Source organism: Labrus mixtus, chromosome 13, assembly GCF_963584025.1.
Source record: "Labrus mixtus chromosome 13, fLabMix1.1, whole genome shotgun sequence".
NCBI lineage: Eukaryota > Metazoa > Chordata > Actinopteri > Labriformes > Labridae > Labrus > Labrus mixtus.
This window is the reverse complement of record NC_083624.1, coordinates 25,492,357-25,516,771: the sequence shown is the minus strand read 5'-3', so window position 1 is coordinate 25,516,771 and position 24,415 is coordinate 25,492,357. Positions and strand designations below refer to the sequence as shown.

Genomic DNA, 24,415 nt, shown 5'->3' with positions numbered 1-24,415 from the left:
TTTGAAATAAATTAAATTCAAATTGTTAGTCAACTTTGTACAGCTCAGTAATGTCTTAGTGCAAAGTGCCCTCTGCAGGTCATTCAGAGAAATGACACACAATCACACTCAGTGCCGACCCACTGAATTTATTGACCTAAAATGAAAGCCTCCTAATACCAATTCAGTCTGATAGCCACAAATAGTTTTAATCTTAGGTTAACACTTATTCATAATGTTCCTCAATCTGACTTCAACCTAAAGCAGTTTGAGATATTCCACAGCCATCTTAACACTAGTGCCTGCACCAGAAAATCACCAGAAGACTCCCAATCAATGTGAACTTACATGAAAATATGCATTTTGATCAACACCAGTCCATTACATTTGTAGTAATACAGGTAAACACTGCTGAACTCAAACAAACAGGAGGAATTGTCCATTTGACCAACATTAGAAAGCATTGAGTTACAGGGGGGAAAATATTACCATCAATTGTAATGAGCACTTGAAATTAGTACCGGTTACCTTCCGTCAAACCAGCTTATTTTTCTCTCAAAATATACTGTAGATCTGAGCTTTCATTCACACTTCATGTCTCTAGTTGTCATTTTATTGGGTACATTAATGTCTAATAGAACAGTAGTGCAGAACAGGTTATCATTAGTGCCTGCACCAGAAAATCACCAGAAGACTCCCAATCAATGTGAACTTACATGAAAATATGCATTTTGATCAACACCAGTCCATTACATTTGTAGTAATACAGGTAAACACTGCTGAACTCAAACAAACAGGAGGAATTGTCCATTTGACCAACATTAGAAAGCATTGAGTTACAGGGGGGAAAATATTACCATCAATTGTAATGAGCACTTGAAATTAGTACCGGTTACCTTCCGTCAAACCAGCTTATTTTTCTCTCAAAATATACTGTAGATCTGAGCTTTCATTCACACTTCATGTCTCTAGTTGTCATTTTATTGGGTACATTAATGTCTAATAGAACAGTAGTGCAGAACAGGTTATCATTTAATTATTTTGAATTAAAGGTGCACTATGGAGTTTTGGTGGTGGAATTTGGAAGTTTGAGAAGTGAAACTGGAAACTGGAACTGAATACACAATCTGAACTCAAAGAAAAATTGAGTCCCTGGAACACTGTTTGGAGGTAAGAAAAAGGGACCAGGAGAGTTACGCTTTCACTGTTGCAGACCCCTCACCATAACTTCTCGTGTGGCATTTTATCTTCAAACAGTGTGCAGGGACCAATTTTTCCTCTGAGGACAGTTTGTGTATAGAGCTCTGAACATATACCACACAATCAGTACACTTCTCCAACTTTCACATTTCTCTACCAAAACTACATAGTGCACCTTTAATGTAGGGAGTTGCAGGCTAACTATGCTCACTTTGGTGCAGGTGTATTGTGTTGTTAAGGGAGGTGTTTCTATTACTCACCATGCTAAACCAGGTAAAGACAAAAAATCTGAACTTTAATGCACCTTTAATGAAGGAAGGATTTCTGCCCTATGTTCCATTGCTTTATAGGATGTTTGAGTTTTGGCTGGATGTATCACATGAGCTGGTAACCATGTGTACAGACAGCATAAATCTATCTCATGCAAACGTTTTCTTGGACTAAGCCTTTGCTCACTTTTCTGAATCAACCCCATCACCCTTCCCTCCACCAATTTATCCAGCCGGGATAAAATGACATCAACAGCACTGGACGGTAAGAAACAAGGTTTAACATTTCAAAAAATATATATTTGAAGACATCCTACTTGTCTGCTTCATGTTCTATCTTTCAGTCTCTTTGGTGCCAAATGTTTCAGTATTTGGGATCTCAGTGTGTCAAACTGTATCTGCTTGTAACCACACGCATGTAGTCTGTGTATTTGTATGGTTTTGTTTTAGATGAATACGTTGTATAGTGTTGGCTCAACATGCCTGCGTACAGCATGTGTTGGTTGTGACAACTTGAGAGTAGTGGAAACATTTAAACACACAAAAAGGCACTTGTCAACATGATGTGTCCTCGTTGACCCAACAGTCTCAGTTCACAGTCTGACAGGGAGCAGCGTGTCAGTGCTTCCTTCAAGCAGAAGCACACTGTGGTTCATCCACACAAAAAAAAAAAACTCCCCGGCAGCAGCAGGTCACTTCTTCTATTTATAAAAATAAATTAACTCATTGTCATTCATCTAAAAAAGTACTGCATGATTACTGCGTCCAGTATAGTAACACTCATGTCCAGAGTCCTATAGAGTGGTAGTCTGCACAGTTAGTTGAAGGACCAGTGCTGGTATATGTCTGAGGGGTTGCAGAGGGCCAGACTGGGAGACTCATGACGGCCACTCAGACACATGTGCCGTCCTGACAGGTAGAACAACTTGTTCTGTGCGAAGAGAAGAAAAACATTAACTTTCCTAAACAGATAAGCCCCGTATTCAAAAATCACATGAAAGTGCACACAAACTGCGAACAACTCACGTCCTTCAGTTCCCATTTTTGCTCTTCTCCTACCACTGAGTTCATGCCTTTATACTGGCAGTCTTCCAGCTTCACAGCCCCCTCCGCTCCGTGCAAACAGAGCTCCTTCTGAATGCTGTGTCTAATCTCCTGATGTGAGGAGTACTCAAAATACTACAGCAAAAGGAAAGGGGAGAGATAGGGCACCATCAGCTGTGATTAAAGGCAATCATGTTTGTCAATCAGAGATAGAAGGCCTACTCTATATCTAACCTGGTTTCCTCCGAGATCATGACATGGGTACATGATCAACGGTTTCCCGCCCTCATTGTCCTCTCCAGCATCCAGACACGAGTCTTTGCCCACATTTTTTACCTACAGAGAAAGAGTAGGGAAGGGGGAAAGCAGTGAGAGGAAACAAAATGAAAAACTAACATCCAGTGCAAGCTGTTCAAACAACTTTAGTCTCTGGAGTGCTTTCACTGGTGTCAAATTGGAAAAAGCTCAGGACCCTCAGGAGATCCTAAGTGGAAACCCACAGTGGCTAGACAGAGCTCTGAGGTTTGGAAAGAGTAGTGTGTGTGTGTGTGTGTGTGTGTGTGTGTGTGTGTGTGTGTGTGTGTGAGTGAGAAGGTGTGTGATCTTACACAGCCATAGCGGGGTGGGTTGAGATCAGGCATGAACATTTCTGGATAAACGTTCTTTAGATACCAGGAGAAGCTCTTGCACTGCAGTCGTTCTTGGAGGTCCAGACGTTTGGAGATATTCCCAAAAGCCCTCTGTTAAAACAGCGGCACGCAGGTGATTACAGTTAATGAAGTTAGTTAAGAATGTAAGACATCAAAAGTAAATACATGTAACAATTTTAGCATCAAAAATGCTGTTGTATTAATATAAGAGAGGGAATTTGTCTTGATGTTTTTGTTGCATAGCAGTCAAAATGGGAAACAAATTAGATACAGTGAACATCAGAATTCTTACTTTGAATAAAATTAAATAGAATTAAAAACAGTGTCAGGATGAAAAAGGCTTTTGTATACATCTTTAAAACATATTTGGTGCATTAATGAGCTGTAGAAATATTCAAGGAGTGTGCAAAGTGTTGCCAAGGTAGAGTGCAAAAGTTTACCATTGGAGCTAAATGCTTATATCAGAATGTCAGCACACTCACCATTAATCCCTTTTCACTGTAAAGCACAGGCAACAGTTTGAAAAATACCAGATGATATGCAAGACGAAAGGTAAAAACATTTGTAAAGTTATGACTAATGATGCCCACTGATGATTTTACAGCATTCCATCCAATAATTACACTGTTTTGACCAAAATAAGAAACCTAATTCTCTGGGGTCTGTGCCCATCTGTACCACATGTTGGGAAAAGCTGTATGATAAAGAAATATATTTCAACCTAAAATGATCTTTTGGATCAGTGGTTCCAAACCTTTTTCTTGTATCTAAGAAAAGCTGAGATTAAAGAAGCTGTTTGACGTTTGTGCTCGAAAGATTACTGAGGCGATCAATAGATTATGAAAATAGTTGGAGATTGATTTTCTTTTGATTGACTAATCCATTAGTAATTGAAGCTCTAACCTGGACCAACTGACTGACTGGCACTGCCATCCAGCCACACTACTGAAAAAAACCACAACAAAAAAACTAATGAAGAAGGGTGTCCATTCTTTATATTCTTAAAAGTTCACAATTTTGTCTGAAGTCAATAACATGTTCCAGGGCTCGAATGACTCCTTTGTGATACAAATTAAGTCCAGACAAGTATTTGATTAGTGTTCTTTTTCAAACTGAAGCGTAACAGCACATTTAAAAACAATCTGCCGTCGCCTCCTGCTCCTGAATAATGAGAGCACTTACTCTAATGACGATGAGGTTGCTCACACTGACAGACACTCCTGTGGATTCCTCCAGGCCGTTGATGACGATGTGTCTGTTTGAAGCGTGCAGCAGAGGGTTGGGCCCCCGCTCTGTGAGGTATCGCCCTGAGGGAAACGCTTTATGGCACCTTTGGGACCCCATTTTAGGAAGCACTGAGAGCCTGTCATTTAGCAGAGCTGACTTCCTTCAGGCCCCCTCTCCCGCCCCCTGTAGGATCATAGCTTTCAGCCCTGAACAGCTGATCTATTTCTCTGTGCTTAATACTACAGAATACCTGGACTAAGAACTACAACAGTGCAATGCTACAGCTCTCCCAGTTTCTACTGTGTTGTGCTTTCCCCAGATAAATAACTCATAGACGAGAAGTAAGGAGCTGCATTTTGCTCAAACTTGTCTTCAGGGTGGAGTTCGACGGTAATGAGGGGTCTTAAAAACCACTTAAATATGACCACGACAAGTGAAACATAGTGCTGCAGAGAACATGTGCTGCATTTAAAACAGTCCCAGTATAGAAACATAGGATTTCAGCATATCATTACTAACGTACTTCTTTTGCCATCTGTGCAGCCTGCTGGTTACGACGGTAAAAGATCTCTCTGTAGTCGTCCATCCAGACCTCGGCCAGTCGAACCTGGTTACGAGTGATCACTTGCGTCCCCTTGGGGAAGGTGTGGGGGCTCTTCGTGCGGAACACATGACCCACGATGGAGCAAGGGAGAATCTCCAGCTGTCCACCACACTGCCACACCTGCAGGTTAATGGGAACCAGCACAAACAGATGCACACAGTTTGACAACACATCTATGGGAGTCCTTTGGATTGAGGAATGATTCAACAGGTAGCAGGGATGACAAATCACTAAATAGCAGTTCAACCAGAATGACAGCCGAGTGACAGCTTACCCTGAATGACATTTCGATGTTCTCACCGCCCCAGATCTCCATTTCTTCATCATAGCTTCCAATATGGTAGAAATATTCTTTTGAGATGGAGAAGAGCCCACCAGCAAATGCAGGAGTCCTGTTGAGAAATATAATTAAAAAAAAAGTTTTTAAGGATATCCAAAAAGAAAAAAAAAGCCTTTAAAAGTTTTTAATTCCGTTTCCCTACTTGATAGGGTACGTCTCATCCTTCCTCCTTTGCTTCTCATGATCTGGTAGAACCTCCCATCCAAAAGAAAGCGCCCAGTCGAAGTTCCCCCGGTTGTGGTTCTGGCCGTACGGAGACGGCTTTGTGAATTCAAAAGTATTGAGATCAATAGTGTTTATGTCAGGACTCACTACCGCAGTGTAGTTCTCCGCTATCCTGGCCAGCAGAGGCTCCAGCCACCCTTGAAAGCATTCACCTGTTCACACACACAAATCATGCATTGCATCACATATTTCAAACACAATAATGACAGAGGGGCTAATTTTAGCAGCCACACAAAGACGCTAATACCACAGCAAACAGAGCTGTGGGTGTGTTCATAAGGGTGTGCCCCCTGCATACAACTGGTTTTACTACGCGAGTAACGTCAGCTGTGTTGACTTACAGTGGGCATCGAGGAAGGTGAGGGTGTCACCGGTAGCCACGGAGGCACCCAGAAGGCGAGCGCTGATGAGTCCTTTTCTCTCTCGCTGACGGACAACTCGGACAAGTGTTAGCTGCTTTAGATACTCATCCAGGTCGTCCTTTAACACATCTGGAACACAGAAATGAGACAAAATGAAGAACAAGAAAAAAATATGAAGAATCTGCTGAAATGATGTGGGACTGAATCTTATAAACAGTTTGTATTTAGGTCAAAAAATACTCCATAGCTACTAAAACCAGGGGTCTCCAACCTTTCTTCATCTGAGAGCTACTTTGAAAAAAATGAAAGTGGCCGAGAGCTACGATTGCATTTATTTACACAGCACACATCAGCTGATAAAGCTGCTGTTTGTACACTGTGTGACATTGCAATAAGCCAATGCTTATCAATAATCTGAAATTCACATCAAGGTCCAAGAAAAAAACATTTGACACTTCTTATTGTGCCACATAGTAGGCTATGTTGCTGAAAATTCACATCAATATCAAAGAAGACATCACTACTTTACACTTGTTTTTAATGGGCCAAATATATGAATAGTGGGAAGAGGTGCATTTACTGTTGTCAGATTATTATTATTTTTTTTTTTTTAAGACCCGGCATATCCATCATGAGCACTTTAGCGAAGCAGCAGAAGTTACAGTGGTAAGAAAAAAAAAATCATATCATCAATATGTCTCTCTGTCAGAAAGTGCTGAACACCAGCACCTCCATCTGGGGCCTAACTAAGTGTCAGAGGGACGGTCTCAACATCGCTCTCCTTACCAGTGATTTGTTCCCTGCCTAAAAATCAGAACTATTTACAAGACTCTCTGATTTGTTTTATAGGCACGACCACTGCTAATTCCTCTCAGGAAACTATTCACTAGCAGCCCCCTCACTTCCTGCAGTAACCGACTTCATTTGCTTCAGAAGAGAGCTCCTCTCTGCACGTCTCAAGAGCTGCCCACCCAGCACGCTTGCATGAAATTGAATCCAAGTAAGAGGAAGGCGGTCCTGAAGGGCCCCTCTTTTGAATTTTTTTTTACCATCCACGCTGGCGTCGTCCACCAGGATGATCTCCTTGAGGAGAATGGCCGGGGAGGTGTGCAGGACACTGTATACTGTCCTCAGCAGAGTGCTCCAGCCCTCGTTGTGAAACACGATTATCACGCTGGTGGTCGGCAAGGCGGGGCATCGCTTGAAAGTTTGCTCAATGCATCTGCAGGAAAAAAAAAAAAGAAGGGGAAAGAGCACAAAGATGTGACTGTCCCCGTGCTGGTTTCTGAATGGCACAATAGTCTAGTTATTACATCTGCAGACCCTCTCCCCTGTGGGGTGCCCGTTTCAGCAGTGACACTGCATGTGTGGCAGCCTTTGAAATACCTACAATACCAGAGTGGGAGAGGCGTTATAAGTCACTCTCATAAGATAGCACAGGACATGGACATGGGCTTTGTGTCTGTGTCAGGTACCGACTTTGTCCCGACATCTACTTGGACTTCCATGGGAGCTTTATTAGCCAAACACAACTGTGCTTCTCTCCGAGGTGGCCACAGTGACTGGGCAGCAGGCATGCTGAAACAAAGTCCCAGTCAGACCAGCCTGATGTCTGTGGTTTTGTTTCTGCAGATTATTTGCAAAATATGATAAATGTATTGGGTTAAACCAGTCAGTGTCGTATTAAACTCAATTACTCTGCTTTGTGATGTTACGTTTCCGCTGTGTGACTCAGTTTTATTCCGGGTCAGCAAGTTGAGAAATAAAGGGGAGAGTACTTCTTGTGCAGCATTAAAATCCACTAAGTGGTGTGATTACATGTTGTCTTGAGAGGAAATCACTTGGGAAAATGAACAAAACATCATTTGGTAAGATTTGAGATTATTTTGCACAGCTTTGCCTGACTCACTCTGGTGGCCTCGTGTCCGCTCCCAGGTCTCTGCTCAAAGACACGCGGTCACTGGCGTACAGGTTGAAGCAGTGTTTTTCTTCACCCTTCTCCTTCTCCTTCTGCTCTTCAGGGCTCAGCGACTCCGTGTAGAAAGGCTTCCCGTCCGCTCCAGGAGCTAGAGGGTCCTGAGGTGGCCGCTCCAGAGCCGGCCTGAGCTCGGCCGCGGTGTAGTGACCCGGCAGACAGGACCTGCCGCCCCCCCCTTTGACCTGCTGACGCACGGGGGCTCTGATCTGCATCTTTGGTATCGCATCCCTGAAGTTATTGACAGCTCCGATCACGATGCCCATCACGGCATCCCGCTTCACCGCCATCTCCTTCAGCCACGGGTCGTCCTGTTGGTCTTGGCTCCCCACCTCCCATTGTATGAGAAACACAAATGTGACAAAGACGAGGGCCACTATGGCCAGTTTAAGAGGGTGCAGGCGCCTTCGGAGGACTCTGCGGAGAGCTGTCATTCTTATTGAACAAAGAGGAGGCTGGCTTTGGATTCAGATTCAGCTGAAAGAAAGAAATACATAGAACAGGTTTTTAATGTACCTGACTTACCAGAATCTTTTGAGCAACTGGGATTCTAGAACAAATTGTAGGCAGAATAGCATTACTTGTCTTGTCAGAACATGTAGGCTGTATCTCATAGCCTACGATAATCTGTTTATTTGACTTTTCAACTAACTGTGTTAAAAACATAAAGTAGCTTGCTGCAATCTAACAATCACACAGTCAAATCACATACTTAGTTAAATACACAAACAGTATGTGCTCTGGATTCCTTCAGAGTAAAACACCACGTACCATGTAGTCGCTGAATTACACATTTACGATCGAGAGATGCTTTGAATTGTTGTTGGGTCCACAGAATGGCATCCTGTCTTGATCTGAGTGTCTCGGTTTGTGGCTCGACCTCCAAAGGGGACACTTTTCCAAGAAGACAAAAAAGATTTGGCTTGAGGGAACTTCCGTCTCGTTGGATCCAGGTGCGCTCCTCTCAGGTAGAGGGAGGGGATATGCTGACGCGCATGCGCAGAGAAGAACAATGCGTGTCATCCATACCTGCGTTAGCCTTCATTTGGAGAACACAAGAATTTTTTTTACAAGAGTGCACTGCGACAAACAAGTTAAATGAATGCACTGTATGCCTTACATCTTCACGTAATGACTACGATAAAGTCTTTACATAGTATTTATAAAATTCCAACTTCTATCTTGAAAGCCTCCTCCTCTGCCTGCAGCACTATAACAGCCTGTGCCATCCACAGAGTTCCTCACTTTCAATAACGGTGTCATTAATAGGATTTGTTCAACTGGTCATTCACTGGGACAGTTGCTGGGTTACATATAAAAGAGGAACGCGTTAAACCCCACACACAGCCCACCGCATCCAATCAGGCACTCTGAGAAAACCACGTCGAGCACATGGAGCGTGAATTTATGAATGTGAACGATCAAGTTAAAAAAAACAAAAAAAAACACATGGTCCAGCGTGCATTTGGAAAAGTTAAGCGTCATTTTGCATCGAAACGACTCTGCCTGGATTATAAATGAATATAGTATGTACCGACTTTTCTCTTGAGTTTAAAAAAGCTGACACTCACCAGCGGACTTTGGAGATCCTCTATTTCTACATTTTGCCAGGTTTCCCACAGAGTTTGTTCTTACAAATAGTTGGATGACGGCGTGGATGAATTCAGCTGTAGGGAGTCTGCTCTGATAGCCAGTCTGGAGTCTTTCAGCCTCTGAGGCGCACAGTGACTCCATCTGTGGTGACTGTGCTCCCCGGCACTTCCTATCCACTGCAGGCGTCCGCTTTATTATGTCCGTTAAAGTGTTCACTGGTGTCCTGCATTTTTTCCAGTCACGCTTGTAACTATTTGTTTATGTTCCATTAATACGGAGGGATTAACATGACTCAAACTGTCTATAAAGCACATGACTTAATCAGGAGGGTTTATTATTAACTCTTAAATACGGAGAGAGAAAAACAGTCTGGACAAAAGGCAACAAAAATGTTTTGAAATATTTTTATTTTTAAATATCAGATTATGGTAACAACCATTCATAACATATCTATATCCGTATATGACAATATAAAACATGTCTATTCAAATGAAAATGAAAATAAACAGTAATAAAACATTTCAGATAATATAAATACTTCATGTTATGTATGACATTAGAAAAAGTATTTTCTTCTTATTGTTCTTGTCCTTCTGCACTATGTCCTTGTTTTTGTGCTCTAAAATATTTTTCAATTTGTAGGCATTTGGAAACATCCGAAATGCTCTCAGCATGTTTCAATGTGTCTGCACTGAGTTTCCCATCAGGATTGCAAGCACCCTACTTTTCTTAAAGGAAAGACATAGCAATGTGTTAATACAATAAAACTGGAAACCACTAAAGTAACCCCATTCTGTCGCTGAAACATTCCCTTCCTTTCTCTCTTTCTCTCTGCGCTCTCACTTTCAGCACTAAGATCTCAGCGCAGCACGAGCTTTGTCCAGGATGTCCTTTCTCATCCTTGGATAATTCGGATGAGCAGCCAGAACCTGTGGGCGAATCAAACCACGGATCATTTCACAGGATCGAAACAGAAGTGATCTTTTAAAACCGAAAAAAAACACATCAACAGGTGTCTCACCTTATGACACACATCTATGGCATCCACGTATCTCTTTGCTTTTAAGTAATTGAATGCGAGCTTGTATCCTGAAAGAAAATAGGTATCTGTGAGCAGCATGATTCTCTTCATCCATAATGCAGCTATAAACAATAAAATGTGATTTAATCTGATGTACCGATAGTTGGGTTGGTCTGATTTCCATATTTCCAAGCCATTTCATAGCTGTGTGCTGCATCACAGAAAGCCTGGTCTTTTTCCATTATGTAGCCCCTATATTCATGAGCTTTACAGCAAGACTAGAAAAAGGCCAGTTGTTAGAACAAAGGCATTAACATACAAGACTGCATCTACATTTTCAAGTCACAAAATGAACTTAAAAAAGTGAATTGGACCACCATGAATAAAACACAAAATATTCAAGCAGCAACATTTTTTTTCCAGGCTAACCTTGTTATGGTTGAGGCATCTCTGTAAAAGGTCCCCGGCCATGTCATACTTCCCCGAATGGATGTAGATGTCTGCCAAGAGCAGCCAGCTCTTCTCGAACTCGTCAGCATCGGGAATGCTCCAGTTCATCTTAGCTATGCGTTTGAGCTGGTTCCTGGCTCGGGGGGTTTGTTTCAGCATCATGTAAGCTGTCGCCATGGCTAACAGAGCTGGAACGTGGTCTTTCTGAAATCAACCAGAGAATCCTGGTTAGACGGGATGAATCGGAAAAGCATCCCCATTTCAATTATTTAAAACCGAGAACACACCCAAAAAACTTGACAATATTATTTTTAAAGATTTATTTTTGGGCTTTTTGTGCCTTTATTGGAGAGATAGGACAGTGGATAGAGTCGAAAATCAGAGAGAGAGAGAGAGAGTGGGGAATGAAATGCGGGAAAGGAGCCACAGGCTGGATTCGAACCTGGGCCGCCCACTTAGAAGACTACAGCCTCCATACATGGGGAACACGCTCTAACCACTGCACCACTGCGCCACCAGCGCCCCAACAATATTATTTTAATTGAAAATGTAACAACTGACATTCACACAACTGAACTAACATCATAAAATAAATCACATGCTGTAGTAGTTCAGTTGGATACGGTGTAATGTGTAGAAGGAACTGCCATAGAGAGGTAGACTGAAATAATGCACAGCTTCTGATGTGGGTGTATTTACACCAGAGTCATGTAACTCATGCGTACCATCTGGACTTTCCTTACCTCGTTGTTTGCGACCTCTGTGAAAACCCCGAGTGCTTTCTCTACATTGGCCTTCTGCTTGGTAGCCAGAAAGCAGTAGTTCTCCAGGATGCGCAGCTGCACCTGTCCACCTGATGTCTGAGGCTTTAACTCCTTCAGCAGCTTCTCAGCCGTTCTCACAGCCAGCTGCTCCGACTCCTGCTTCTCAGTGGAGTTCCTGATGAGACACAAAGATGAGCGTTAGCGCTGCAACAGAAGGAGTACATACGTTTATGTAATCCTGATTTCATTCTTAGTGTGATCTTTGTGTCCCCACACCCTATTTCCCCATCCAAAGTCTCGAACACTTCTCCTCCCATGGTGTCGTTGTCAGGGTTCAGGTAGATTTCGATCATGTTGTACACAGCATTTTGACCCCAGTCGTTGTCTTTCCGTGCTTTGTTGAAGTGTCGCAGTGCTTCATTAGGTTGCCCTGTGAACCTGGGGATACATAAATGAAACGTTTTAGTGATTTAGTGACTGGTTTTACTCAACACTGAGAGGGAACACTTCCCAAACTTACCAAAGATAAAGTCCTTTGCAGTAGTTGAACCCCGGGTCAAACTTGGTCCGGGAAGAGTGTTTTTCTGCCATATCGATAAATCTGGGGACTTCTTCCAACTTCCCAGCCCTCCTCAACAGGTCAATAAGACGGGACAGTGTCAGGTAGTTGTCTGCAAGCAACAGGTGCAAGTTATTGTACTTTCTATTCATCCGTTCCTCACTAAGTGTTTTGGCAGTGGCGGTTCTAGACCACTTTTACTGAGGGGGCCAAACTGGAGCCAGTTGTTTTGTCAGAGGGGAACATTAAACCCAGGTGAAAAATAGACAAAGATGATCGCTTTAAAAAAAATGTTTTTTGTGCCAAATAGTAGCGCACATCATTAAATACCATGATTTATGTTTGTTTCAGTAATAGTATTTATATCTAGATTGTGAGTCTGGTTGTTGAGTCAAATACTGTGTATGTGTTATTAGGGGGCTCTTCCTTTTGGAGGGGTGGCCACAGGGGGGACCAAGCTCAGTGTTACAGGGGCACTGACCCCTGTTGGCCCCTGCCTAGAACCGCCCATGTGTTTTGGAGACGACAGGAAAAGGGGCTCTCATGCACCTGGTTTGCGCTCCAAGAGCTGTTGAAAATGGAAAACCGCCTGGTTGTAGTCCTGCTTCCTAAACATAATGTCCGCCATCATCTAAGAACAAACAGATGTAAGGAACACATTTAGGTGAAATGGTTACAGAAAGGTCAGCGTGTAAACAGTTACTGAAGACAGCCTGAACACACCAGAGTTGCATCTTCATTAAACTGGTCGTTCTTCAAGATGACGCTGCATTGCTCTTGGCATGCATCGACCTCATCGAGAGTGAGATACAAGCGGGCCAACTCCAGCATCACCTAGAAACAAAGAATACACTCATATGAATTCATGTGACAACATCCTGCATGGAGTAATGTACGTCGGAGAGATCTGATCTATACACTACCGACAACTTAGATCACAACATTTTAAGAAAAAGCAAGCACAAGACCCTAAAAGATGCCAGTGCTTGTTAAGCACAGCTGCAGTGAGCACACAGGACGTTTTTCATTCAGCTGCGCACTGACCTTGCGATCAGTCTCACAATACACAAGAGCCTCTTTGTAGAATTTGACTGCTCGCTCATAGCCCCTCTGACTCGTGTAGTGTTTAGCTATCTCAGCACAGATCTCGGCGGCAAGCTGCTTTTGCACGGGGATGGCATCGGGCTGCTCCAACTGAACCCGCTTCAGGACTTTGGCCTGAACATCCCGGGCCTTAACACAGCACAAAAAAAAACACAACATCAATTTCAGAACAACAATATTTGCATCCCCCTTATAGTCTCTGTAGAAAGAGTGAAAGATTACATGCTATATGATACAAACATGAACGATAGCACAGTGTCAAGAGTGCGACTTACTTTTTGTAGTGTAAGTAAAGCATCCTCATTTTTGTCAACTTTAATTTGTATCTTTGCTAACAGGACCAGATAACGACAATCATCCGAGAGCGCCTGCAGTTCATTTACTGGTAAAAAAAAAAAAAAAAAAAAAAACAGTCAGAATGATTGAAACCATAAACACACAAAAACACAGATAATATTTAAAAAAAACAAAAAAAAAACAGGGGCGATATTTTGACTTTCTTTTCAAACTGAAAGCCCTTCAGAATAAACACAGTATTTGTGAAGAGTTTCTTTCCCTCTTTGAATCAAGTTGTTTATACATTATTTGTATCATGTGTGGGCACTAACTATCACCATGACTGGATCCTCTTATTTGTATTAGTAGTGGGGTTTTTTTTTGACGTCAGCTCAGTGTGTGTAATACTGAGATGTCATACCTGGTTCATGAGCCAGAGCTTCATACAGCACTCTCTCACAGCGCTCGTAATGCTTCATCTTCATTAGCAGCTCAGCCAGGTCGTAGCGCAGGAAGTTCTGTTGCTCAGTCTTCAGGGCAGATTCGTAGTAATTCATTGCCTGTGTGACATCAGCCTTGTGTCAACATTGGGGTTTTTTCTGTAAGTGGACAGTGTTTATCTTTAAATAGCTGTACAAACAAACCTTGACGTAGTTGTGAGTCTTGACGAGGGCTTTCCCGATCTTGCTGGCTAAAGCACCATCTTTGGGGTTTTTCTTCAGAGCGTTCTCGTAAACCTCGATGGCTTTCTCTGGCTGAGGATGACACAACACAAGTGGTGTCACAATATGTCAGAAGTAATTATAAATATTCACAAAATCAAAAGCAGCACACTCCACTGCATTGTAAATATGAAACAGCTTAAGAAGAAACTTTCTGATTAAACTTTTCTATCTTAATATAGAGGATGTCTCCACCCAGCAGATTGAGGCGAAAGCTGTTTTCGATTGCTCTGGTCTAGCAGTTATTAAGAGCGTAACAAACATACACCTAATTCATCTTAAGAAAGTCAGCTGAGTTATTTCATCCTTAACTCTACTACTTTAGGTAACACTTTAATTAAATATTTTCTTTATTCCTTTATATCTTTTACCCGTTGGTGAAACTGCGAGGTCATTTCCTGATGAAGTCTACTTGAACACCATGTTACAATTTTGTAAAGCAGATCTTAATCATTTGAAAATAGGAGTTCTTTGTTTTTATTTGATTTTGTTAAGCCTCTGATAAAAAGGCAGTGAGGTGCTCATGAGCCCGTGTGAACTACTTTGAAATACATGATGCTTCTCTAATAAACAACGTGAGCTTGACGTATCAATACAAAAATGAATCAATATTTTTTTAAACTGTCTGGAAACACAACATTTTTCACCGCAGGCCAAACTATAGATGAATGTATCTTTGACTGTGTCAAGAAGAGAGATGGATTGCTTACATCAGCAAAGGAGCTGAAATCTGCCATTGTACTCATTCAGCCTGGATGAACCTCACACTGTCTCATTACAGGAGGCAGGTACGTCCTGTGTCGAGACAACGTTTAGCTAGTAGTATTTAATGTCTCATGTGAGTCTGCTCCTCGACTGCAAACAAAGAGCTCCGCTGTCAGAGATATGTGTGTCATTCTTTGTGTATTTTCTATATTTCCCAGAAAAGCTTCCTCAAAACTATTGTTATTGCAACTGAAATAACTGCTTCATCATTGTGCAGTGCGTACGCTGGAAAAGGGAAGTCTTATGTTCCTTTAGAGACCAATCAAAGAGAGACCTTGATGATGGATGACAATATCAGCCGATATTAGCATTACCAGTGACTAATGATATCGACTAGTTTTATCTCTGATATGCGCCGATATTACTATATTTATTCACCAGTCAAATATAATTTCATTAGAGTTTTATTGTATTAAACAAGCAGTTCTCTTTCCTGCTGTCACTAGCAGAGTGTGCTTTATGGATTATTACCAGCATTATCCCTCCAGAGTGTCATGCGGTGATGCTCGTACATGCACAGTTACTTTCAGGTTGAGTGACCAGCTTGTCTTTATTTACACTCCCTCCCGCCCACTACGCTCTGCCAATGAAAGGCGTCTGATCCAACCTTCACAACAGGGTCCTAAGTCTCTGACTAGACTCTTCTCCTCTGTCGCCCCCCGGTGGTGGAATGAACTTCCAAACTCCATTGGATCTGCAGAGTCCCTCTGCACCTTTAAGAAAAAGCTAAAGACCCAGCTCTTTCATGAATACCTACTAACTTAATGATGATGGTCTCCATATTATTTATGATGATGATGGTTGTGACGATGGTTTTTGTTTGATAACAATGACTTATAAGATGGTTTCTATACTGATTAGAGCTCTCAAGAACTGCTGTCAATGTTGTGCTTTGCCTCTGGTCACTTCCTGTCAGCACCTGTGTGTCCAATCAGACTCAGAGCTGATCGTTTGCTCTTACTGACATTGTTCCCTTTTTTCTAGATCCTTGCTTGTGTTGTTCTTACTCTCTGATGTACGTCGCTTTGGATAAAAGCGTCTGCTAAGTGAATTGTAGAATTGTAGAATTACACATCTGAAGGAGCAACGCACTAAATGTATATATCTATATCTATCTATCACTAGAAACAAACAGATAAAATAAAAATATCGACCTACATATCAGTATCAAAGTTTTTCCTCCCCATTATCGGTATCGGCCCCAAAAAAAACATATACGTCGGGCCCTAAAAAACCTAGCAAACCTCCTTAACATGAATACTAACAACAGTAATACAGAAGTAAAATGAAGCTTAGTGCACTAATGATTACAAAAAGGAGATATACTGTATACCACAAGGATTTAAAAGGATAAAAGGATTCTTTCCCAAAGTAATACTAGGATTAGATTTCACACACACCAGCATGGTTATGTACAGCCTGTAGCACCCACACAGATGAATCACATGGACTTACTTCTTGAATGTTAATGAAGGCATCTCCTAGTAATAGGTACGTATGGGGGCTTGGCAGTTTCTCCACCATTTCTCTGGAGAAAACACAGACATCACACATGGAGTACTTTATTATACACACACAGTACGTCTCCGCTGGCCTGAGATTCAGTCATGCTTCACTGCGCCTGAGCTGTTGACACAAGCAGCATCAGAAAGAAGCAGAAGACTAGAGAGAACTCTGCACATTTCCCTTTGACTGCATGAATGGCTTCAGTTAATTTTTTATTGAATTTACTTTTTGGTTTGTGGTCTCTTAAAAACCTCCTACAGACTCTGCTGGATGAACTTACTTAATACCCTATGTTTCATGTGTAAAATGTCCCAGCCTTTACTGTTCAGACAAACATTTACAAAACATTAGGTTTCAGATGGAGCTCACATATCATTGGCTGTGATCTTATCCTAAGATCTCCTTTTCTGTTTGTTTTGGATCTAGATTATCTGCTCACCTGTAACAGCTTGCATACAGACGTTTGTCCTTCCTGTGGTTCAGATATATGTCACCCATTTTCTCTTTGGCCTGGATGTAGTAGGGCTGCTCCGGGGTAATGTTCCTGAGCATGCTCAGCGCCAGCTCAGTGTCGCCGCGGAGCAGTGCCAGGTCTGCGTTTGCAATAGTGACACGTAGCTCCTCAGGGGTCCCCGAGAACTCATTGATGGCATCCTGCATCACCTTCGCTGCTTCATGCTGAAATATTTAACACATTTATAACTTTATTATGTATTTTAATTTCTGAGGCGAGGACGACACCTTAATAAATACAGCACAACAGAGTACAGAGTACAACAAACTTCCCCTTTCATAAACTACAAAGAACAAAATCTACAAATCTTCTACCTGTTCTCCATTGAGCCACAGGGTCTCTGCTAACTCCAAGAAGACAGAGACACAGTCTGCAGGACTCAGCTCGATCTTCTTGTTCTTGGACTTGTACGAGGATCCAGCTCTGCGGACGCCTGGAAGACTCATGGCCATCTGCAGTGTCTGAATAGCCTCTTTCAGCTCACCCATTTTCTTCTGAGTCTGAGCCTTGATCAGGTGGTACAACGGGTGATCTCGAATCTGGAATGGATGAGAAGTCATGACCAGTTCCAACATGTGGAGTATTGGCTTAAAAAAAACAAAAATTCTGCTTAGATTATGTCAGAATCGATCTTATTTTTGTTGGCTTCTCCAAAGCTGCCTAACCCAACTTTAACCAACCACAAAACTGTCCAGGTCTATTAAGGACATGCTACCTCCATACTGAATGTGACATGTAAGAGCTGCAGTTGTGCTGTGTTGTGTATATTTGCCATGGGTCAAATAACACACCCTGTCACACAAGATCTTACCTCAAAGTTGTGGCTGAGGCAGAGCTCAAGAGACTGGGAGCACAATGCAAAGTTCCCCTGCTGCAGATAGATCTGTGCCATTAGCAGATGAGCGTCTGCATGAGAGGGACACTGGTCCAGACAGTGTTGCAGGCTGCTCTGAGCAGCATCAATGTCTCCTGAATGGACACAGAGGCATTATAGGCTAAAATAGCATTTGCATTAAATAAACAACAAAAAAAACCCTGATATATTTATTTATATATTTATTTGAAGTGCAGTGCTCACCAGACTGATATCGGACTTTGGCCAAGAGGAAGACCCCCTGAGGGAGACCAGGAACAATCTTGACCACAGTGTCCAACAATGTGGCGCAGTGCTGGAGCAGAGGGGCGGGAGGCAGACCCTGTGCTGGAGGCTAAAAACAGAGATTAAAAAAAGATGTTTATATATTTCAAAAATCCCCATACCTTTTGTGACTCATTACAAGCTAATTAACAGGGCTGCCAAGCTTCACCAAAAGACTGGAGTGTGATTTATGGGGAAGGGACCTTCTGTCACTGCTGAAAAAATGGGGCTGTTTGAAGCCAGATTTGGAATAATATCTCATTTTGAAGTAACATTAAGGATGAGACTGTTGTGATGTCACATATCGTCCATAGTGGACCAGCATACTTAAAAAATGTAAAAAAAAATTCAAATCTGATAAACTCAAAGAATCTGACAAAATAAACGTTGATTTATAAACTTTAAATAAATTCAAATGGATGTAACATTTCATCCACAGACTCCAGTGCAAATCTGTTTCCAGTCATGCATACACATCAGAATGGATCATGTGTCACTACCGTCTGACCTTCACTTCAGTTGAAAGACGTTCCATTATTCAGATCACAATTTATTTTTTAATAATCTGCAGGCCTGTCGCAAAAAAGTTAGTTTTTTCTTCTCCTGCAATGGTGACGCCATGACCCGCCCTACTCTGCCTCTGATTGGTTGGTACTAGTTGCCTTTCATTTGGTTGGTTGGATTAAGGCTGATGATTGGTTTTAGAACAGGATTTGAATTTGAGTACTTTTATCCCTTATGGACACTTTAGAAATATTATTTTTAACCGCCCAATACCTGACTGTAACTGTTTTATTTGATTTTAATTACTCACTGTAGTAATCACTGTAGTAATTTCAAGCTTTTATATTATTTTAGTGTATATATTTTATTGTTCTTATTGCTCTTTTAATGATTTTATTTTCTGTAGTAGCTTTATCTAATTTCTTTTGTTTATCATTTATGTATGTTTTCTCTGCATCATTGTAAATGAGGGTCACCCTCAATGATCTCTCCGAGAACTTAAATAAAGGTTGATGATGATGATGATGGTTAGGGTTAATTCCTGGGTAAGCCAATTAATTAGAGGCAGAACAGGGCCCCAAGTACGGGAAGCAGCAAGTGAGGAAATCTATTGGGGGGGGGGAGATAATAAAAAAGTGCAATTTATGATTCTCACCATGTGAAACAGGAGGATTAGCGTGTACCTGTGTCAGGATGCTTAATTGCGTAACTGTCACAGTCAATGTGTGAGACTTGGCAGCTCTGCTAATTAAATATGCACACACTGTCTCAAATTGCAAAATGACAAAGTAAAATCATTAGTGGCAAAATGCTACACAAATGACCGAGGCTCTTCACACTACCAAATTAAAAGCCAAGTTAAATAGACATTTAAAGGATCAGTCATGATCATATGAGTTGTACCTTGGCAGGGCAGAGAGCAATGTACTCTTTGACAATCTCCAACAGGAAGTCAGGGTTCAGCTTCTCAAAGTACTCGACTCCCAGAGGCAGGCCCTGCAGCGTGGAGAAGTGTGTGTCCACGGCATCGTTCAAAAGGTTTGTCACCTCCTCCTGAGGCCGACGCTTCTTCACTGCCAGAACAGCACGCAAGTACAGTAGGTCCTGATAGGTTGAAAGATAAAGACAGATACAAACTAAGAAGAAGAAGAAAGGCAAATCAAATATATGTTGTATGAAAGAAGAAAAAAAAGTTAGAAGATGGGAAGCAAGGAGGAAACTTGTGTTACCGCTGACTTTCCAATAGATTGTTGAATCTCTGTCAGACATTCCAAGCGTTCTTCTGCGTCTTCCAGGTGGCCCTCTGTCAGCTGGCAACGAATTATACCTGAGAAACAAACATAAGAACTGTGGAGTTTCTTCAGAAAACATCAAAACAAACAAACAATATATACAGTCATGTCTACAAAGTTGTCTGTAATAGATTGACATTTTTTTACCAGTCATGGCAGAAACACTCGTTTCATCCAGAGTCATGGCCGTCTTGTACCACTTCAAAGCGTCCTTGATTCTGCCATGAAGCACTGACTGGTAGCCCAGCTCCGTTGCTAACTCTGAGTCTCCTGATGCAGCCGAGAAGGCTCTTTCCACCATCCGAAATGTTTGCTCGATTATCTTCTCGTTTCGTTCACACTTTGATAAAAAAACGAAAAAAAAAATAAAAAAAATGTGAAACTCATATTTTGTAACTGTCTGTAAAACTCTCCAGGCTCAAATAGGGGACAAAGTATTTCATTATTCATCATTTAGAAATAATGTAAAAAAAAGATATCTTACAACACGGGTGAATGCTAGAGACATCCTGTAAAAAAGCTCTGGGTTGTGTGGTTCCACTACCTCCAAGCTGCCAAAGAGGGTGGAAAGCTGCTTTACTGCCTTCAAAGGGGGGGGCAGAAAAATGTTCTCTAAATGGATTACAACTTCGCCACATTTGAATCATACATGCCAATAAATGCAATTCATTTGAGTCCCTCTGGTTTGCATTTGTCAACTGTACCTCAGTAATATCCCCCTCCCGACACAAAGAATACAGCGCCAGCATCTGCAGGGCCTCCGGGTTATTTTTATCCTTCTGTAAGAGCCTGGGAAATGACACAAGTTATTGAAGGTACTACTCCATGAAGTCCATCTCCTACTCTTAAGTAAGCTTGGATTTCTTTAGATTGACAGTAATAGAATATCTGATTCTGCATACCGTGTTGAATTCCCAGACAAATTTCATTAAAACTGAAAAGGAACTGTTAAGGCTGCCAAAGGATGTAAAGTATACTCTCGCACCTCCACCACTTCTCAACATCCCAACGAGGGCACCAAAGCAGCTTGAAACTCGATGCAACTTGAGCAATTGCTCTTCCTCCTGTTAAGCAACCCCCAGAGGAGCGAATCCTCAAAATTTAGTTGGACTTTACTGCACTTTACTTAATCAGCATGCTCTGGTTTTAAGGCAGCACATTGTGTTCAATTAGCACTTGAACGCTGAGCCATTTATAAAGGTTGAATATGTTTTTTTCTTAACTTCCATGGTGGTGATTTTAAATGCATTTTTTGTCTAACTTTTTACTTCATAATCTCACATGAGGTTTGAATAGTATTATTTGGAGAGAAAAAAACTCATCAATTACCTGTGAGCTGCATCTATGGTTTGTTCCCAGTCCTGAAGGCTGAGCAACAGTTTCATCTTCTTATTGAGTGCAGGCAGGAACCCAGGGAAACTGACAATGACCTGGTTAACCATCTCCAATGCTCCTGAGTAGTTCTGACGGTATTCATAGTATTGTGCCTAGGACGGATCAAAGTCACAAATGAACCATTAAAATAATGTGTTTCTAATAAAAGCCCTCTAACATTTTCAGCTGCAGAGGAGGAAAACATATCAATACATATTTGTAATTCCCATCTCACCTTTCCCATGAGCGCAAAAACATCTGCTTTCTCTTTTAGGGCTTCATCAAAGTATTTTCCAGCCTTTCTGGCGTAGGCATCTTTACCAGATGTCACATCTATCCAGGCCTTCAGGATTGTCCCCTGAAAAACAAAATATCAGTCCAAATGTGGAAGAAATGTGCAAATAGATGAGAAGCAAGAATGTCCCTCTTTGTCATCTTGTCATAAAACATTTCATCATAAACATGAAAAGCAACAATTAATGCATTTTTCATACATGTGAGAAAAATACAAGTCTCACCTCTCTGGAGCCTTTTGAGAGTTTGATCATTCTCTCTGTGTACTCCCTTGCCTTGTCATTTCGCCCCAAAAGCCAGAGAAACATCCCAGCATGGTACAGACTCTTGGGTGAAGCACTTTTTCGATCCTCTTTGACCTTAGCATCAAGTTCCTGAATGACTTCTCTGTCTATGAATGAAAGGACTCTTATCAGAATATTACCAGTCAAGTGTGTCCTGTCCATATAAGATATAAGACAAGGTAAGTATACGGGCTTACCTGGGTTAGTCTTTTTTTTCTCAGCATAGACAAGGGCCATTAGAGTGCAGAGAGCCACATCTCTACTGTCTCTAATTGTGTCCAACTCTACCGAGGCCTCCTGAATTTCATCTGCAGTAAAAAAAAATGACAAGTAAGTGCAGGTATGACGGATGTAAAAAGCCACTAGCCTAGCCAGAAAAAGTTTTCATAACATTTTTTTCTTTTAATCTCACCTTGCATAAGGGTACCATAAGCATGGAAAAAACTGTAGATGGGATCATTGCTGAACTTCCTCTGAGCAGCTGCTGCAGCGATAACAGCATGACTGAAATACTTTTCATAGCAATAGTATCTGATCAAAGCCTGTGGAACACAAACAAACAGAGAAAGGACTGAGTTTGAGGAGTTAGAAGTTGGTGGTAGTGAAAGTAGATAGATAGATAGATAGATACTTTATTGATCCCGAGGGAAATTCAAAGCATCCAGTAGCAGGTTACAAAGACGTACATGACATGAAACATTTGTTAAAAAATTAAACCACAAAACCGACGCCGCCCTCCCATACATATATATTAACCTGAAAAAAAGATTTAAAGAATACCCCTAGATGAAACAAACTTAAACTGTGCAATTAAAAAATTGTCTTATACAAGAAATGTACATAACCCGTGCAGGGATAAAAAATATATGTGAAATTTAAACAAGAACCTATAAACAGTTGAGGGAGAAAGTCTGTAATTAGATCTGAATATAAAAAATAAAAAAGTGTTGACCTTCTGAAGTTGTGTTATTTATATATGTACAGCAATGTTTAAAAAGCAGATAGTGCAGAGTTATCAAAAACAGACATTAAATAACAGGCAGTGCAAACATTAAATTAAAGGTGCTATTTAAGTAATTGAGGTGATCATTAAAGTGTCCAACTAGAGGCTGACTCTTGGGACAGCTGTGCAGATGGGAAATGGAAAAAAAGGAAGATTTAGTCCAAGTGTGTGTCTGCCATAACAGTGAGGTGTTGTACAGACGTATGGCCAGGGGGACAAAAGAGTTCTTAAGTCTGTCTGTGGAACAGGATTGTGACAGCAGTCTGCCACTGAACACACTCCTCTACCTGGTGAAAGTAAGCAAACAAGGGTTACTCAAATAGCTTTGCACTTTGAGCTACCTGCTGCAGACTTTGCTATTTTGTTGATAGAACATATAACATGCAAACCAGGGTGAATAGAGGAAGGGTGTGTAGTCAGAGGGTGAATTATGGCCGCTAACGTTATCATTACTCAGTCGCAGTTGAAGCTATTAAACATTATTACCTTCCTGTATGATGCTGCATTTACTCCGACGGTCTTAAATTACAACATTATTGGAAGATTTGCGTGTCAAACTTGGGCTAAGGGAGTTGAGCCATTAGGTCCCTTCTTCTCAGAGCCAGTGTTTACGTATCATTAAACCTGCCGTCTTACCAATGCTGTCTCTTCATCCTCCATCTTTGCTGAGCCGCTTTATGCTCGTACAGTGACTCTCTGAGTGGAAATATCTGCGAATCGGTCTGCAATATACTTTACAACAACGATATCAGTTCAGTTTATGTTTTCGCCATCTTGGAAGTCCTTATGCGTTACCCCGTATCTTAGTAACGGCCGTCTATAGGTGTTAAATTTACCCCAACGTTTTCTTTTCAGGCGTCGTGGAAATAGATGTGTATTTATATATACACATCAAAATACGCTGGCAGATCAAAACACCAACCTCAGTTTATTCAGAGTCTACATTCTGCTACGTTTCATTGATAACGTCTGTTACCGGGCATCTCTGGGTAAACAGATTTGGTTTCGGGGGAAGTCTTGAAGCCTGACAGACATCGCACAGGGTATACAAATGCCCCGTGACGCCATTTTTATATTGAGGTCGAAGTATTTACGCCTTTTTCTCTCGAGGGGGCGCCATAATCCTTTTGCAAAAAGTATTGCAACTGTAGGCTACTACTACTACTAGTTATAAAACATAATTATTATGATAATAATAACAACAGTATCCACATTATTATTCTTATTATTGTGATTATAGTTATTATGATTATTATTATTATTATTAGGCCTATATATTAGTCTGGGAAACAAGCCTATGAATGTGTGTGTGTGTTTGTGAATTAATTCAGAGGAATCAATTCGAGTTTTGACACATGTCATGATTTTGTGAGATTG

At 41.4% G+C, this 24,415-nt stretch overlaps 2 protein-coding genes across 2 annotated transcripts; both read right to left on the bottom strand.

Annotated features, from left to right (window-relative positions):
* Window positions 1–112: 112 nt before the first annotated feature.
* Window positions 113–9,574, bottom strand: galnt3 (UDP-N-acetyl-alpha-D-galactosamine:polypeptide N-acetylgalactosaminyltransferase 3 (GalNAc-T3)). Its single transcript, XM_061054385.1, has 12 exons — window positions 9,447–9,574; window positions 8,647–8,914; window positions 7,810–8,352; window positions 6,950–7,122; window positions 5,880–6,029; window positions 5,456–5,690; window positions 5,248–5,365; window positions 4,893–5,093; window positions 3,101–3,232; window positions 2,727–2,828; window positions 2,475–2,627; window positions 113–2,379 (listed from the first exon to the last, which is right to left on the bottom strand). The coding sequence occupies exons 3-12, from the start codon at window positions 8,307–8,309 to the stop codon at window positions 2,266–2,268; spliced, it is 1,878 nt and encodes a 625-aa protein (XP_060910368.1). The 5' UTR covers window positions 8,310–8,352; window positions 8,647–8,914; window positions 9,447–9,574; the 3' UTR covers window positions 113–2,265.
* A 284-nt stretch (window positions 9,575–9,858) lies between these two features.
* On the bottom strand, window positions 9,859–23,832 carry ttc21b (tetratricopeptide repeat domain 21B). Its single transcript, XM_061054376.1, has 29 exons — window positions 23,675–23,832; window positions 22,448–22,577; window positions 22,233–22,343; window positions 21,976–22,142; window positions 21,693–21,815; window positions 21,413–21,570; window positions 20,788–20,872; window positions 20,568–20,666; window positions 20,231–20,423; window positions 20,021–20,118; window positions 19,695–19,895; window positions 18,228–18,357; window positions 17,961–18,118; window positions 17,464–17,688; window positions 17,075–17,313; window positions 16,585–16,657; window positions 14,287–14,397; window positions 14,064–14,202; window positions 13,642–13,748; window positions 13,307–13,495; window positions 12,986–13,096; window positions 12,812–12,893; window positions 12,224–12,374; window positions 11,980–12,141; window positions 11,683–11,878; window positions 10,919–11,143; window positions 10,647–10,767; window positions 10,490–10,557; window positions 9,859–10,397 (listed from the first exon to the last, which is right to left on the bottom strand). Exons 1-29 carry the CDS (start codon window positions 23,696–23,698, stop codon window positions 10,320–10,322), a joined length of 3,954 nt encoding a protein of 1,317 aa, XP_060910359.1. The 5' UTR covers window positions 23,699–23,832; the 3' UTR covers window positions 9,859–10,319.
* Window positions 23,833–24,415: the final 583 nt, after the last annotated feature.